Source organism: Hippopotamus amphibius, chromosome 13, assembly GCF_030028045.1.
Source record: "Hippopotamus amphibius kiboko isolate mHipAmp2 chromosome 13, mHipAmp2.hap2, whole genome shotgun sequence".
NCBI lineage: Eukaryota > Metazoa > Chordata > Mammalia > Artiodactyla > Hippopotamidae > Hippopotamus > Hippopotamus amphibius.
Window position 1 is genome coordinate 17,435,452 of NC_080198.1, and position 14,262 is coordinate 17,449,713.

Sequence of the window (14,262 nt, forward strand, 5' to 3'; positions counted from 1 at the left end):
CAGTAGTTGTGGCTCATGGGGTCTAGAGCACAGGCTTAGTAGTTGTGGCACACAGCTTAGTGGGATGTGGGATCTTCCTGGACCAGGAATCGAACCCGTTTCCCCTGCACTGGCAGGCAGATTCTTAACCACTGTGCCACCAGGGAAGTCCCTATGCATAGCTTTTTAATGATCTTTCCTTAGCCTTTTAGAATTTTGGGATAGAATTCTAAGATCTTAATTTCATAATCAAAGTTTTCATGTAACTTTTTAATGTAAATTAAGCTTACATGTAGATATAGCTGTGTAATTATCTTTACTAGATTCTATTTCCTGTACACTAATTAATATATAAAGAAGCATAACTCAGTTCTACCAGTATATACACCAGTTAGCCATCAGCAGACATTCTCACTGTGATGCAGTGAGGGTGTCGAAGGGCTTTGGTTTTTTGCCTTTTACCTTGACGTGCTGGTCAGTATTTCACATCACCAAAAGGGACTCAAACGTCTGGTCGGACTGGGTTTGTTTTTCCCTTCTATGAGCCATTTAAGGAATCCAGTTGTCCTTCTTTATATTTTTTCTCTCTGCATGCAGTCTTAGTTTTCCCAATTCAAAACTAAGCTAATTCCAAAAAATAGGTCAGAACTTTTCATATTAAGTAATATCTACTGGGAAAATGAAGTATAATAGTCTTAATTAAAGCAACAATGCAAAGAATTTATTTTGAATTGAGCTACCAGGCATTCAGATACATGCTGTATTTGTAAGCTGGAATAGTTGAAATAAAATTTCATTCCCAGAATTAAGAAGTTTTAGATGCTTATGGATTTTTTAAAAAAAATTCAGCTCTACATTGCAACTGTTCCAAGGGCTTTTTTCCATGCATGTTCAACTTCTTAACCGTTCTACTTTTATACTTACTGTATAGATGGGTTTTTTTTTTAAATGTTCTACGTTGAACTTGGATGCCTCACTGTTAACTGTCTAAAGAAATGGAAATTAGTCATGCTGCCATTATGTAATTTTGATGACATCTGGCCATGTATTTCTAAACTGACACAACCACTGCTTTGACAGGTGACTTAAGGAGGAGGAAAGAGTGAATGTCAAGGCTGTCCTTTCAAACCAGCAAATCTGGCAGGGATTGTTAGAGCAGAAAAGGCAAAAAGCAGCCTTGGGTTAAATTCAATATTTGAATTTGTGGTGGTGTGGTGATAGAAGAAAGTTGGCACAGCTACATCCTTTTCTTGTCAGGGAATAGAAATAAAAAGGGAAAGCAGACACATTGTATACCCCACATTTGTCATCACGCCGTGGCTTCAATGTACAGATCACGAAGGTGTTATAACTAGTATACATGTTAACAGAGCAGTTTGACCAGGTGCTTTTAAACTTAGGTTCTGTGTGCTCCAGGCTACATTAACAACCGGCCTTTACCAATCAGGATCCTGCAGTCTGCCAGACGTTGTTCTAGACCCGGGAAGACACGTGAGAAGCTGTGTTCTTTCCTGCCAAGGAAGTTGCCACACAAGGTGATCAGTAGTGACACTACGTATTATGTAGGCTGGGAGGCAGTCGTACCTATTTCATCCTGAGTGTTGCTTCCTAGCTGTGGTCTTGGCCAGCTCCTTCATTACATTGCACCTCAGTTTCCTCATTTATGAAAGGAGCAAGAAAGCACCAGCCTAGTAGGGTTCAATGATGCAGTGTATGGAGAGTACTTGATGCAGCGGAAGTGGGTGGCTATTAACTACCAGAACAGACAGTGTGGCGGGCATTATGGAAGGACCCAAACCAGCTTGGGTCGGGGGTGGGGGTGGGGTGGGGGAAGCCACTTCTTAAGGAATTATTGCCCGTTTTGAGACTTGATGGTGAATTAGGTTTGGGTTAAGGGTTGTACATTCCAGGCAAAGGGATCATTTATGAAGTGTGTATTTGCTTTGTGTGAATTTTGTTTGTGGCTATACAGATAATATATGTAATTTTAATAACAAAAAAGAATATAAAAATTGATTTAGGACTGTGGATTTGTACTCAAAATAATAACTAACATTGCTTCCAGTATGTTTCTTATTACAACTCAAAAATGTAAGCGCTTAAATGGCGTCTGAGGAAGTTGAGGATAAAAATACTAAACAGACTGAGAAGCTTTCATAAAGTTAAATTTAATGCGTGTTTGTGTTAATTGTTAGGAACTTGACTTCATGCTACTTCCTAACAGGGCCCGATATCGAAGCAAATTACCACGCTTTGATTCTCTTAATTTTGATTAATTTGACACACTTCTTCTGTCATCCCTTTTTATGGTCAAATGATCTCTGAAAATTAATGTTAAGAATAATTCATAAATTATCCCTCCTGATAATGTGGTCTCATCAAAAATCCCAGAATTCTAGCCAGATATGTACTCAGTTACGCATTTGAAGATGATAGCCGTGTTGGCTTTCATTTTGAGATGATTTTACAAATAAAGACCAGGCAGTGCTTTCCTCCAGGTGTTTTGAATAACCACCTCTTTTCCCTTTACTCTGTTTGGCTTCTTATCTTGTACGGCGCAAAACTTTAAAGGAGAGAACTAAAAAAAATAAAAAATAAAAAAAATAAAGGACAGAACTAGATACTCACAGCCATGTCATAGCTATAATGTACCAAGAGTTGAAAAGAAATTCAACTTTTACTATATAGAGTTAGCAATTTATATTATTATTTTTTTTTTTACTGGCTTTTAGCCAGTGAAAACATCCACTATGCTTCTAATCTCCTAGCGATGGGAGCCATTTCTTAAGAGCCTTCAACCATGAGCTGGTCTGTCAGTGAGTGATTATGGCCAAACCTGTTCAGCTAATAGGAAGATTTCAAGTAGCCAATGGATTCTAATTTAGAACAGCTCAGTCTTGTCTCTGGTTTAACATATATTAACCTAAGATGCCACATCTGTCCGGAACAGGAAAGCACATTGTTCTTAGTTTACGTTCCCTTTAAAGGAAAGCTGGAGAATGCATAGCCAGAGAGTGTGTTAAATACTGTTCACTGCTCATCTGCGTGTTACTGTCATCCTTTTTTCTTTTTTTAAACATTGTCATTATGTTTCTGTGTTGTCATTAGACAGTCATTTTCCCTGAGGTAAAACATTCATGGCCCTTGTCATTTATATACCAGGTTACTAGTTTTAAACTGCTTTCACTGGTTTTAAACTCTCTTGTAGAGATCTTGGTGTCAGAAGCCTTTCCTCCATGGCTAGGGTTGGCTTCAGTGAGGACCAGGTTGAGCACAGACAATCCCTAACTCTTTGGAGAGGCCTGCTATTGCATGTCTGCAGTGAAATAGTTACCGTGGTTACTGTGCAGAGAGGTACCTGCTTTTTCCTGCTCTGGACCAGGCAGCGAACTGGCGGAAAACGGTCACTTTCCTGCAGTGCCTTTGAGCAGACGATTCTCTTGGATTTAGGCCTGAGCAGTTTTTTAGGCCCATACAATGTGTGACAAGTCTACGACTGGATACAGTCCCACAGCAGGCAGGTACATCGAGTCCCCTTCTAGCCTCTGGCTGTGTGACAGCCTGGAGGAGGGCCAGCTCTTTCCTTTGCTGATAGCTGTTGGATAAATGGTTGGCAGCCTGAGAGAAGGAGCAGTCAGTGCAAGAGAGATGTAAAAAAGAAAAAAGGAGAGAGAAAAAAAAAAGCTGCAGGCTTCCTAAACTTCTTGGCTGTGATGTTGTAATCATCTATGGTGATTTAGTGGGAATACATGAGATCAAGTATGTCCTTGGAATTACAGTACACATTGCTGGGGGCAGGATGGTTTTAATGTGTTCTTTGTTCTAGAGTGTCAGCTGACAGTAGCTTAGTTGTCTTTTACCTGATTTGTTACACAGCACACTGCAAAAATAGTTGGAATAAGACTTACAATGAAAACACAATCTTTTGAAGCGTGCATAACTTTCCTTTTTGAGACTGCCTCACATGTGATTTTCTAGAATCACCTGATCTAAATATTGCTTCTTAGTTGTTCAAAAATACAAGGTAAAGAAAATTGAAATAGGAATTTACAATTTTAACATTTGTCAATATTTCAAGAGTTAGCTATATGGTCAGATATGTCTAACTTTTTGTTAAACAAACAAATGTTTATTGTGGAGAATTTCGAATATGGGGCAAGTGTAAAGAAGAATAAACGGCTGTAACCCCACGTGTGAAACAATGCCAGGCACATGTCAGGCGCTCACATATGTTCAGTGACTGTAGAGACGAATACTGTTAATATCATTTGGTTGTATTTATGTTTAAGGGTTTTTTCCATGTGTATTTGTCTTTTTTTTTTTTTTTTTGAGAAAATAGGGATCAAAACATGCTAGTACAATGTAGCCTCACTTTAAATTTTAAAAATGGATTACTCTGGATGTTGTATTGTTATTATTCTTTAGTGATAACTGACAGATTTAAATGCTCCTGGGGCCCTTAGCAAGGGGCAGCCTCACCTTCTGCTAAATGAAGCTGGGAAATCTTTTTTTTTTTTTTTTTTTTTTAATTTAAAGATTTAATTGGCTTCACTCAGCAGTTCATGAGTTGGGCAGCATCCCATCCAGCAAGTAGAAAAGAGGTCTTATAATTTCATTACGTAATAGTTGCAGTGGATTCTTATTAAATATGTGACTCTAATTCCATACTCTTTTTCAGAAAAATCTCTGGCGTGTAGCGTCTTGTATCACTACTGCCCGCACCTGCCTTTGGGTCCTGTCCCCGCTGTCCTGCCTGACTGCGTTCATCTCCTCCTCCTTGTCACAGCCTCACTTCTGCCAGACTCACCTGTGTACTCTGTTTTCCTACTGGAACCATCTGCTCCACCTAAATGGTCTTTTTCTGTTGTTCCCTCAGCCCACCCCATTTTAAGTCCCACCTCTGCTCCTTTTCACGCCATCCTGCAAGCTGGCATAGCTACCCCTTTTCTTCAGCTCCAAATTCTGCATTTTCTATTAACCTGCTTATATTAGTAAGGCATGTCACCTTGAGAGGCAGTACTGTGGGGGGTCACTGTGTAGAGGTGCTTATGCAAGCTTGAAGTGAATAGTTTATTTTTTGGATAAAGACCTATGGTTGACTTTTAAAACTTTAAGTTAGTAGTTGTCATAAAACCCCTTGTCCCCCTCCCCACGAACAAGAGAGAAAGTAGGAAATTGGCGTATGCTTGCCCTGACATTTTCTTCTCTGTTGCAGTTTAAACTGTTCCAGAAATTCTCAGTTTAGTTAATTCTCCCTTGCTTTTTTTTCTGTTTGGATAACATGGCTAACTTGACTTCATCAGTTTTGTGAGTTTTGATTGTATTCTCCCCTGTCATCAAACTCTGCCTTCAAGATTACCTACTTTATAATTAAAATAGGGCTGCGGGGGCATGGGGGGGAGGTGCCCACATGCTCATTAGATAGTTACCCTGGGCCGCTTTGATAAGACACGAAGACCTTGACTTAACCAAATGTAGTTTCAGGCCTTCTAAATATTTATTTCTTTTAACCCACTGAGCGACGGAGGGTTTATTGGCATTCTTTGACTCTGCATGTGAGGAAGCCACATAAATAGTGAACATTTTTGAAAAAGACATGCCCCTGTTTTGAACTTACTTGATTCGAATAACAGAAATGTGACGTAGACCGAATGGGCCAAAAACACATAGGTAGCATAGCACAGCGGGGAGCTTCTGGAGTAAGTTCAGAATTTGGCTCCTGGGCCCTCCACTCCGTGGCACTGTGAGCATCTTACGGTCCTTGAGCCTCAGTTTCTCCTTCTGTGAAATGAGCAAGGGGGGTCATGGGAGAATCAGCCGCGTTTCCTTGTCACTCCTCTGCTTTGCTGGGCTTTGTCAAGAGCTCTGATGACTAGGGAAGTCAGTGTAGGCTTCCTGCAGGATGGAGGCTTGAGCCGGGCCGCGAAGGCAGGCTAGGACCCCGCTAGGCGGAACGGAGAAGCAAAGCCGTGCCGGTTGTGGGGAACCAGTTGAGCAGCGGACCATGGGCAGGTCCACAGAGCCGTGAAAGCGAGTGCAGGGCGGCCCTTGACGACAGCACTGCATCCGCTTGTGTGTCAGGGAGCTCGGCGGGAGAGAGTGTGCGATCGACGGGACACGGAAGAATTGATAATCTAGCCGTGAGTGAGGATGGGTGGTCGGGGAGTGGTGGGGAAAGAGGCATTTCCAGGGAAAAGTCATCGGGGCCTGGTGTGTGAGGCTGTGGGGTGGAAGAAGTTGCCAGGGTTTAAGCATGTGATTACTGTGCCATTCATTCATTCATTCTTAAAATACTTAAAAATCTGCTGTTACAAGGTTCTAGGTATATGGGGATTGACAACTAAATATCACAGAAGTCCCCGCTCTTTTCAAGCTCACTTTCTAGTGTTAATTGTGTTAAAAATTTAGTGGCAGCAGTTTTGGCAGCTTGCCACGTCATTAGGTAGCTCATGGTCCTTTTATCATATCTGAAAATCAGGTGGGAAATGTCGATGAAAGCACATCCAGTGTCTATTCATGAAATCAATAGACAGCATTTTCACGTTTTAGGACTATAAAGATAAGAATAAAACAGCAAAACTGAAAACGTTGTATTTCACAGATCAAAGGAAGTGGTACTACTGTAGATTTAATAATTTGCCTTATAGTTAATAAATTTCAGGGACTGTCTCGAAGTTTGGAACACCTAGGGAATTGTTGAGTTGTGAAACGTTCCTTTTGTAGGCTCGGATTTGGATTAAAATTAGGTTCATTTAACAACCAGGAGGAAGTAATTAGGTTGAACAAGGCTTCAGTACTTGATGGCTTTTTTCCCCAAGTGATTTTGTCAGCTTGTTTTTCAAGTAGGGCTATGGTATTTTAGTTTTCAGTCTGAGTTTTCTTCCCTTCTTTAAGGTGAAAAAATTTAAGTTCAGACTAGATAATTCCTTGACAAAAAATGTTCATGTAGGAAATAGAGACATTTGAAAACTAAAATATAATTTTCATGGTATTTTCAAAGCTTTAATTACAAGCACATTATCTAATTAAAGTTCTGATGCAATTAAATATTCATTTACTTAGGAAAACTTGCTGTCATTTAAGGTACCTACTCATTTTTTAAAATTAATTAATTAATTTATTGGCTGTGTTGGGTCTTTTTTTGCTGTGCGTGGGCTTTCTTTTTAGTTGCAGTGAGTGGGGGCTACTCTTCGTTGTGGTGAGTGGGCTCCTCATTGCCGTGGCTTCTCTTGTTGCGGAGCAGGGGCTCTAGGCACATGGGCTTCAGTAGTTGCAGCACATGGGCTCAATAGTTGTGGCTCATGGGCTGTAAAGCACAGGCTCAGTAGTTGTGGCGCATGGGCTTAGTTGCTCCACGGCATGTGGGATCTTCCTGACCAGGGCTCGAACCATGTCCCCTGCTTTGGCAGGCAGATTCTCAGCCACTGTGCCACCTAGGAAGCCCCCTACTCATGTTTTATGTTATTTTTATGGAACCACAATTAATCAGCTATAACAATAGAGTATAAAGATTTTTTCATAGTTCTTAAGGAAAGAAAGAAAGAAAGAAAGAGGTTTGGACTAAATAGTACTGATACAATTTCCTGCAATAAAAGAATATGAAAAAATTCACAAAATGGTTAAAACTCTGAGCGGCTATAAATATATTATGCCCTCAGTATGTGAATTTCTCAGTTAAAAAAAAATCAGACTTTTTTTTCTTGAGGATGATTTTTTTTTTTTTTTTTCAATTTCCTTCAGGTAAAAGTGTGGTTTTAAAGTGTCTACTGGATATTCACAAAATTTTTCGGGAAAACGACCCAGCTTACATTCTAAACGATCTCTACATCTCAGACTACTGTGTGTGGATTCAGAAAGCCAAGTAAGTTTTGAGTTACGAATTTAACATGCTCCCACTTCTGGAATACCTATACCAGGAGGAAGAAAATGAAATAACCTGGAGGATGTTTCAGTGAGGGAGAAACCGGTACAGCTGCCAAATACTTGAGATGTACTGGATCAACACGGGGAACTTGGTGAAGTTGCTTAGGTAGGAGGTGCAGATGATGAAAAGGTTAATTTTACTGGAAAAAAATGGGCACAGCCTGGAAAATAAGGGTTAAAACAGACAGTTGTGACTATTCATTGTTATGCTATTGATTTTCCTCAGTGGAATCTCAAGGCTGATCTATCTGAACCTGTGTCTATATTTTACTTACAGTAGGGTGTGAATGTGAGTGTGTGTGCAAGCATATGTGTAAACATCACAGGATACAAACCTAATCAAATCTAATCACAGTGAGAGCTGTGCCCTCTTTGGCTAATCACTGGCCTACGAAATCCTTTATTCAGATTATAAGAACAACAACCTTCAGAGCCTAATAAAATGTATCTAAGGGTCTGAACACTCACAAATGGGCTCCTTGAACTTGGTTTGTAAAACAGTACTTAATTGTTTGCCATTGCCTCACTCAAGGAAGCATATCAAGTTTTAAAATGTAGTGAATTTTCATTTTGTAAAGGGCATTCTACAGGCCTGATTCTTATCAGGCATGCCCAAAATATCCATTTTGGTAGTAAGAGACTGTGAATTGAGAACATACAAAGAGAGTCTTTGATTGGAATAATTCTTAGGTGTTATAGAAAATGAAGGCACAATATCATTTGTGGCTTAGAAGAAAAATGATCGTGATATTTTTACTATTACTGTGATTGGTAAATGAATGCTTTAGGATGGCTTTAAATGCCTGTTTTGAGTGAGCCGTTATATAGAATTTATTTTTGATTTCTGTTCATGGGGAAGCAATTATATTGCAGAGTGAAATAAGGAAAAAAACTTGAGGCTATACCTGTTGTAAGCAGAGAGCTTAGGGACTACTCAGGATAACGCCTAATAACTTACAGCAGGTGGTGTCAGCATTCGGGCTGGAAATCTAGATTTCGCCAGATGGAAAATTGCATCTTTAACCCCTGAGGTCATAATGGTATGTCATCACTTCATTTGATCCTCCTGCTAATTGAGCTTATCAAATACCCTGCTGCCATTTCCTGTTGTTTTCATAATAAAATGAAATTGAAATAGTCTATTTGTGAGGGTTTAGGTTTTTCTTTCTTCTTTCAGGGTGAGGATTTTATAAGCATGTAATGAGCATTGAGGTTTGTCCTAGGATCCCATTTCTGTGCGTGCCTCCTTGCTCTGTTTGTGGCATTCTTTATTGACTAGGGAGAAGATCGTATTTCATTGAAGTAGGAGAGTGTATGCCCTCAAGTTGATGTGGGGATTAATAGGACTTTCTTTTGCTTAAAAAAAAATTTTTCCCCTTGGTTTTAAGTTGCAGGAAATGAAAGGACATTCTTAGGTTCCTAGTCATTGTTATGATAATAGTAATTTTTAAAAAGATGTTAATGTATTGGAGAGTGAGATAGAAGAGAGAAACCAGCAGGACCTCCTCAAATTACTTTAGAAAAATTGTTTTCAACTTTACCAATTTGACTGTAACTTTCCTTTCCCTAAATAGGCTGTGTTGTTTTTACTTTGTGTACTACATTTTAACTCTAGTCTAGCCCAGCTATTTTGTCTTCCCCCTTGGAGTAAAAGAACCTAATTTTAATTAAATTTTCTAATTTCATGCTTAAATTTTCAAGCATAACATAATTGAGCTTTCCAGCATCATCTTTACTGTGAACTTTCTTGATTAATTAAGAATTAATAATACTGTGGTGAATGTCCATAATTTCCATAACTAATTTTTTCCTTACTTTTCACCTATTTTATTTTTCCCATACAGTTTGTTAGCGAAATGTACCACCTTATTTTTGTGTATTAAAATAGTTCTGCATTTTCCTTAGTCTCTATTTGATGCTTTTGATTTTAATAATAACTTTATAAAATTTTGACATACCAAACAAGTGCTGAATTCTGACTAGTGTTCCGTTTTTACTGTCAGACATTTACTTTGGCCAAAACTTACTGGAATGTGGGTAGCACAGTCATTCTTATGCTGAATTAATGAAGTCAGGGCAACAATTATTGTAAGTTTTGCTTTAGTGCTTCTTAGTTAGTTTTCCTTGTGATATCTGTGTCTTGTAGAACACATATGTAGATCTTAAAAACTGAAGCTCCTGCATTTTTATTTCGAGTTGTAGACTCTGTACATTGTTTTCCTGAAAAGGAGTGCTCCCTGCCATCCTTCAGTGTAAGCTTCACTGGAAGTTTCCAGTGTGGCGGCCCCTGCAGCAAATACACCCTGGGTGTCAGCATGCGGAAGTGGTTTGCTTGAGGTCATGTAGCTTTTAAGAGATAGGTCTGTGATAGTCTCAGGTCTTCTGGCTCCACATTTCATGTTTTTCCAGATATGCCACCTAGACAAGCAGTTGTCTCTGCCTATGGTATGGGTGGGGGGTGGGGTGGGGGAGCCCTTCCTGTAGAGAGCTCTTCCTATAGGAAGAGGGATTAAGGATTTATCTGTCTTCCTCCAGGATGTTCCCATATCATTTGGTTTAGAGGTCACTTGGCACATGTGGTGTCTGCCTCTCATTGTAGTAATTTAGGTACATATCTCTTTCTCCCTCTAAAATTTTAAAGTCCCTGTGAGTGAGCAGCTGTCTGGGCCATTACAGTCCCTTGTGAGCACAGTAAATTTTAGTTGTATTGAATGGTACCTAGTAGAGGCAGTTGAAGGAGCATTTCTTTCTTTCTTTTTTTTTAAACCAAACTGTAAATCAGCTCTAACTTATTTTTATTGAAATTTTTAGCTACATTCAATATAGGATTTCGCCCTTCCCCTGATTTCTTTCCTAGTGGGCTATACTTACTGGTAGCACTGGTAGTTCTGACCTACTGAAAGTTTAGCGTTTTACACCCTTTGGCGTAAGCTGGGGTGGAAAAGCTTGTGCTGTAAAATATGTTCATTGACTGTAAGACCTTAGCAAGTCACTCCATCACTTCATCTAATGCACCCAGTGTTAGTATTTTCATATTTTCTCTAGTTATTTTCCAGGGCATTTTTGAGCCAGTGGAAATATTGCACATATTTTGTAACTTGTTTAATACTTATAATAGTACACTATAAATCATTTTTCTTTATAGCGTAATATCCATAGCATAGTAGTTTTAAAAGATAACTAATTGGTTCCTTGTTATATAAGAAATGTATGCCCACTGAAGAAAATTTGATACTGTATGGTTTTAATGCAGGTATATTTTGAAATGACACAGAATAAGATATGGTATTATTTTGTTTTTCTGCATGGAAAATTTTTGGTTGTCTATTTTTTTTCTATTTTTTTAAAGAAAGAAATTAAAATCTAAATCTCAGCTAACTTTAGTACAAGTCTGAGCTTGTCACGAAGGTTCTGTATCTTTGTTTTCTCTACTATAGTTTTTTAAGGTAGGTAGTTGTGGGGGGAAAAATATGTCTTTGAAACACTGAACCTTTTTACATTGAACTAATAGATGGTTTAAACTGATTAATACTCTTGGTGCATTTGTTTTTTCACTGCTTTTTCTCATTCTTCCCCCCCAAAATGAAATTTTATTTTGCAACCCTTTGGACATTTATGTGCAAGGTTTGTAGAGGGAAACAACTCCATCATTAGTTTTGTTTTATTTCATAAATCCTGGACCTCAGTTTCCTCAATTGTGAATGAACCCAAGCCATTTCTGCACTGAAATCTTAAAATTTTACAAAACTTAGGACCTTACCGTTACTTCATGCTGCTTTGGTTGCTTCCTCTGTGTATGTGCTTTGGTAGGGGATAGGGTTATGTTCCTGAGGACAGTGTAGATCTCTTCCTTTTGGCTTTTTCTTGTTCCTGATTTATCTGCCAAAAGCTGTGGGAGTTGGGGTGATATACGCAGAGGTAAAACATCAGCATTGAGTGTAAAAGTGGAATTATTTATTTTTTTCAACCACTGATTATTGAGCCCTTCTCTGCCAGGTACTGAGACAGTGATGGGGATACTCTGGTGAACAAGGGACACAACACCTTGAAGCTGATCTTCTAGCGGGGAACACAGATAGAAGGAAAATTTTTATGCTGTAACCTGATAGTGGCTGCAGTGGGGAAGTATGGGTACTATGGAAGCATCTAGGAGGCCACATGCCTTGTCTTGGGGTATAGGAAACCACTTCTGGGAGGAAGAGTTGAAGCTGAGAGCTGAAAGTTCAGTAGGGGGTGACCAGATGCAGATGGGGAAGCAAGGGTGGAAAGTATTTCAGACAGTAGGGATGGAGGAATATGGCCCTTTTAGGGAGCTTGAACGCTCATGGTGGTTGGATCTCGGTACAGGAATGAGAGGAAAGAAATGAGGCTGGAGAGTTCACGTAGAGCCTTGGCCACTTGAAGATGTTTGAAGTTTGTCCTGGGAGAGTGTGGAGCAACTGAAGAGTTTAAGCAATGGAGTGTCTGTGTGAGTGACGTGGTGAGATTTAGATTCTGGGAAGGTCCATCAGGTCACATTGTGGGGAATGAATTGGGGTGGGGGCGGAGCTCAGACTCAAGACTGAAAGGTGAGCGATCTCGGCAAAAGGCGGTTGTAGCCTGAGCCAGGGCAGTGAGAGCTGGGGAGACTGGTGGTCAGGTTTAAGGGATAGACAAGACAGGGCTTAATAAGGACTAGATCTCGGGAGAGTGAGAAGGGGAGGAGTCAAAGGTGAGATCTGGATTTTGACTTGGCCGGTAAATTGGGTCTTCGGAGGTGCATTTGCTGAAATTAAATCATGTTGGAGAGGGTGTGGGTTGGAAGAGAAGCGAGGGGGAGGGAAGATGAGGAACTCAGGTTTAGAAATGTTGAGCTGCGGTCTCTCAGGAGTGTCCATAAAGAAACGGGCGGGACATCGGGATCACAGCGGGAAAAGACATGTGGAGAAGAGTTGAAGAAAAACGGAATATGAATTAATAGCAAAACATAAAAAGTGGTATCTGGTTGCACAGGGCTGTTACACATATGAGTATAATCATAATCGGGCGTGGATGCCTTCCAGGCTGGCAAAACAGCGTCACGCAGAGGGGTAGACAAGTCAGACATGTAAGCGACACAGAGAACAGATTTCCTGGTTGTAGCTCCAGTGCGTTGGAAGGGCAAGAATGGACATGAGTGGATCGCAGTTTTATCTGTCCTTTAGTTTTCCCTTTATTATGGAATAAGAGCGTCTGCAGTTAACCTGGGGTCATGATGTGTCAGTAACAGGGCCAGATCTGAAACCCTTATTTCTCCCTCTGGTGTGCTGGAGACTAGCAATATTTTTGACTTAGAAAACTCTTGGTTACGTAGGGGAAACCCAGTTGGACTTTTATAGTAAAAATGGGGACTGTATTAGGAGGCTACAGGTTATCTTCTGGAACCCAGGTGCTGGGAGTACAGCCGGGCCCTGTGAGCTCAAGGCACGAAGTGCAGCAGTGGGCTTAACTTTCTGGTGACGTGTGGTCCCTCGTGCTGCGTCTTTCTGCAAGTCCCTGCTGCCCTTCTCCCTTGATGCATGTGGAGGAGATGTGGCTCTTCCACTGCTCTGAGTTTCCATGTGCCTAGTTTCAGTAGAGATGCCCTAGAGTCCCTTGTTTATGATTCCAAGGGAGGGAAAATGTGGTTGGCCCAGTGTGGGTCAGTGTTTTTTCCTGGTCTAGTTGCCTTGGTCACAGTGGGCATGGGGCAGGGGTGCCCCCTGAAGCGGTACACACATGGTACCAGGGCCCACTTTGTCACTAGTGAGTGGTCTTTCTCAGAGAAGGGTGCATGTGGGGCACACAGACCCCTTAAGAGGACGCTGCTGTAGTTGCATGACACCATTCTGAGACATAGCCAGGGGAGAGCCCTGACACCTACCACTGCCGGTGTCACTGATACTTGTGATAAAAATACAGTGCGGAGGCTGATTTCAGAGGTCTGTTCCATTCAGGCCTACCAAATGCTAATCAGGCACTCTAGGTGGTGTCACTTCTGCAGGCGAAGTTAGTTCTCTGACAAATGGTACAACGTTAAGTGTTACATTAGCTGCTAATGATTAGCATGTAGAAATTTCAAGAAACAATTGTGGAGAATTTCCAACAAGTTAAACCTCCGTGGAATTGAAATCATTCTTGGTAAGGTGCTTATTCTGGCCTGTCAGGTTCCTCCTCAGTTTTACTGTTTATTTTTAATTAAATCCACAAATTCATCCTGGCTGGAAGTGGGTTTTATCTCCATAAGAAAAGATTAGTACATGCCAGTATCCATTCACTGTAGCCCTACAGTGTGGTTTCATATAGAAAGGATTTACTTAATGGTTCTTCACCTTATCACCAGTAGTTCAGCAATGCCCACTG

At 40.4% G+C, this 14,262-nt stretch overlaps 1 protein-coding gene across 9 annotated transcripts in view; it reads left to right on the top strand.

Annotated features, from left to right (window-relative positions):
• Positions 1–14,262, top strand: part of SHQ1 (SHQ1, H/ACA ribonucleoprotein assembly factor) — a 92,097-nt gene that overhangs the window by 48,170 nt on the left and 29,665 nt on the right. For 7 of the 9 annotated variants that reach the window (XM_057706044.1, XM_057706046.1, XM_057706045.1 and 4 more), the window contains one exon: positions 7,720–7,840. In XM_057706044.1, coding sequence (XP_057562027.1) covers positions 7,720–7,840 — 121 coding nt within the window. Of the gene's footprint in view, positions 1–4,657; positions 5,281–7,719; positions 7,841–8,862; positions 8,943–14,262 lie in introns of those variants that run through there. The other 2 variants (XM_057706049.1, XM_057706051.1) reach the window with 2 other exon arrangements.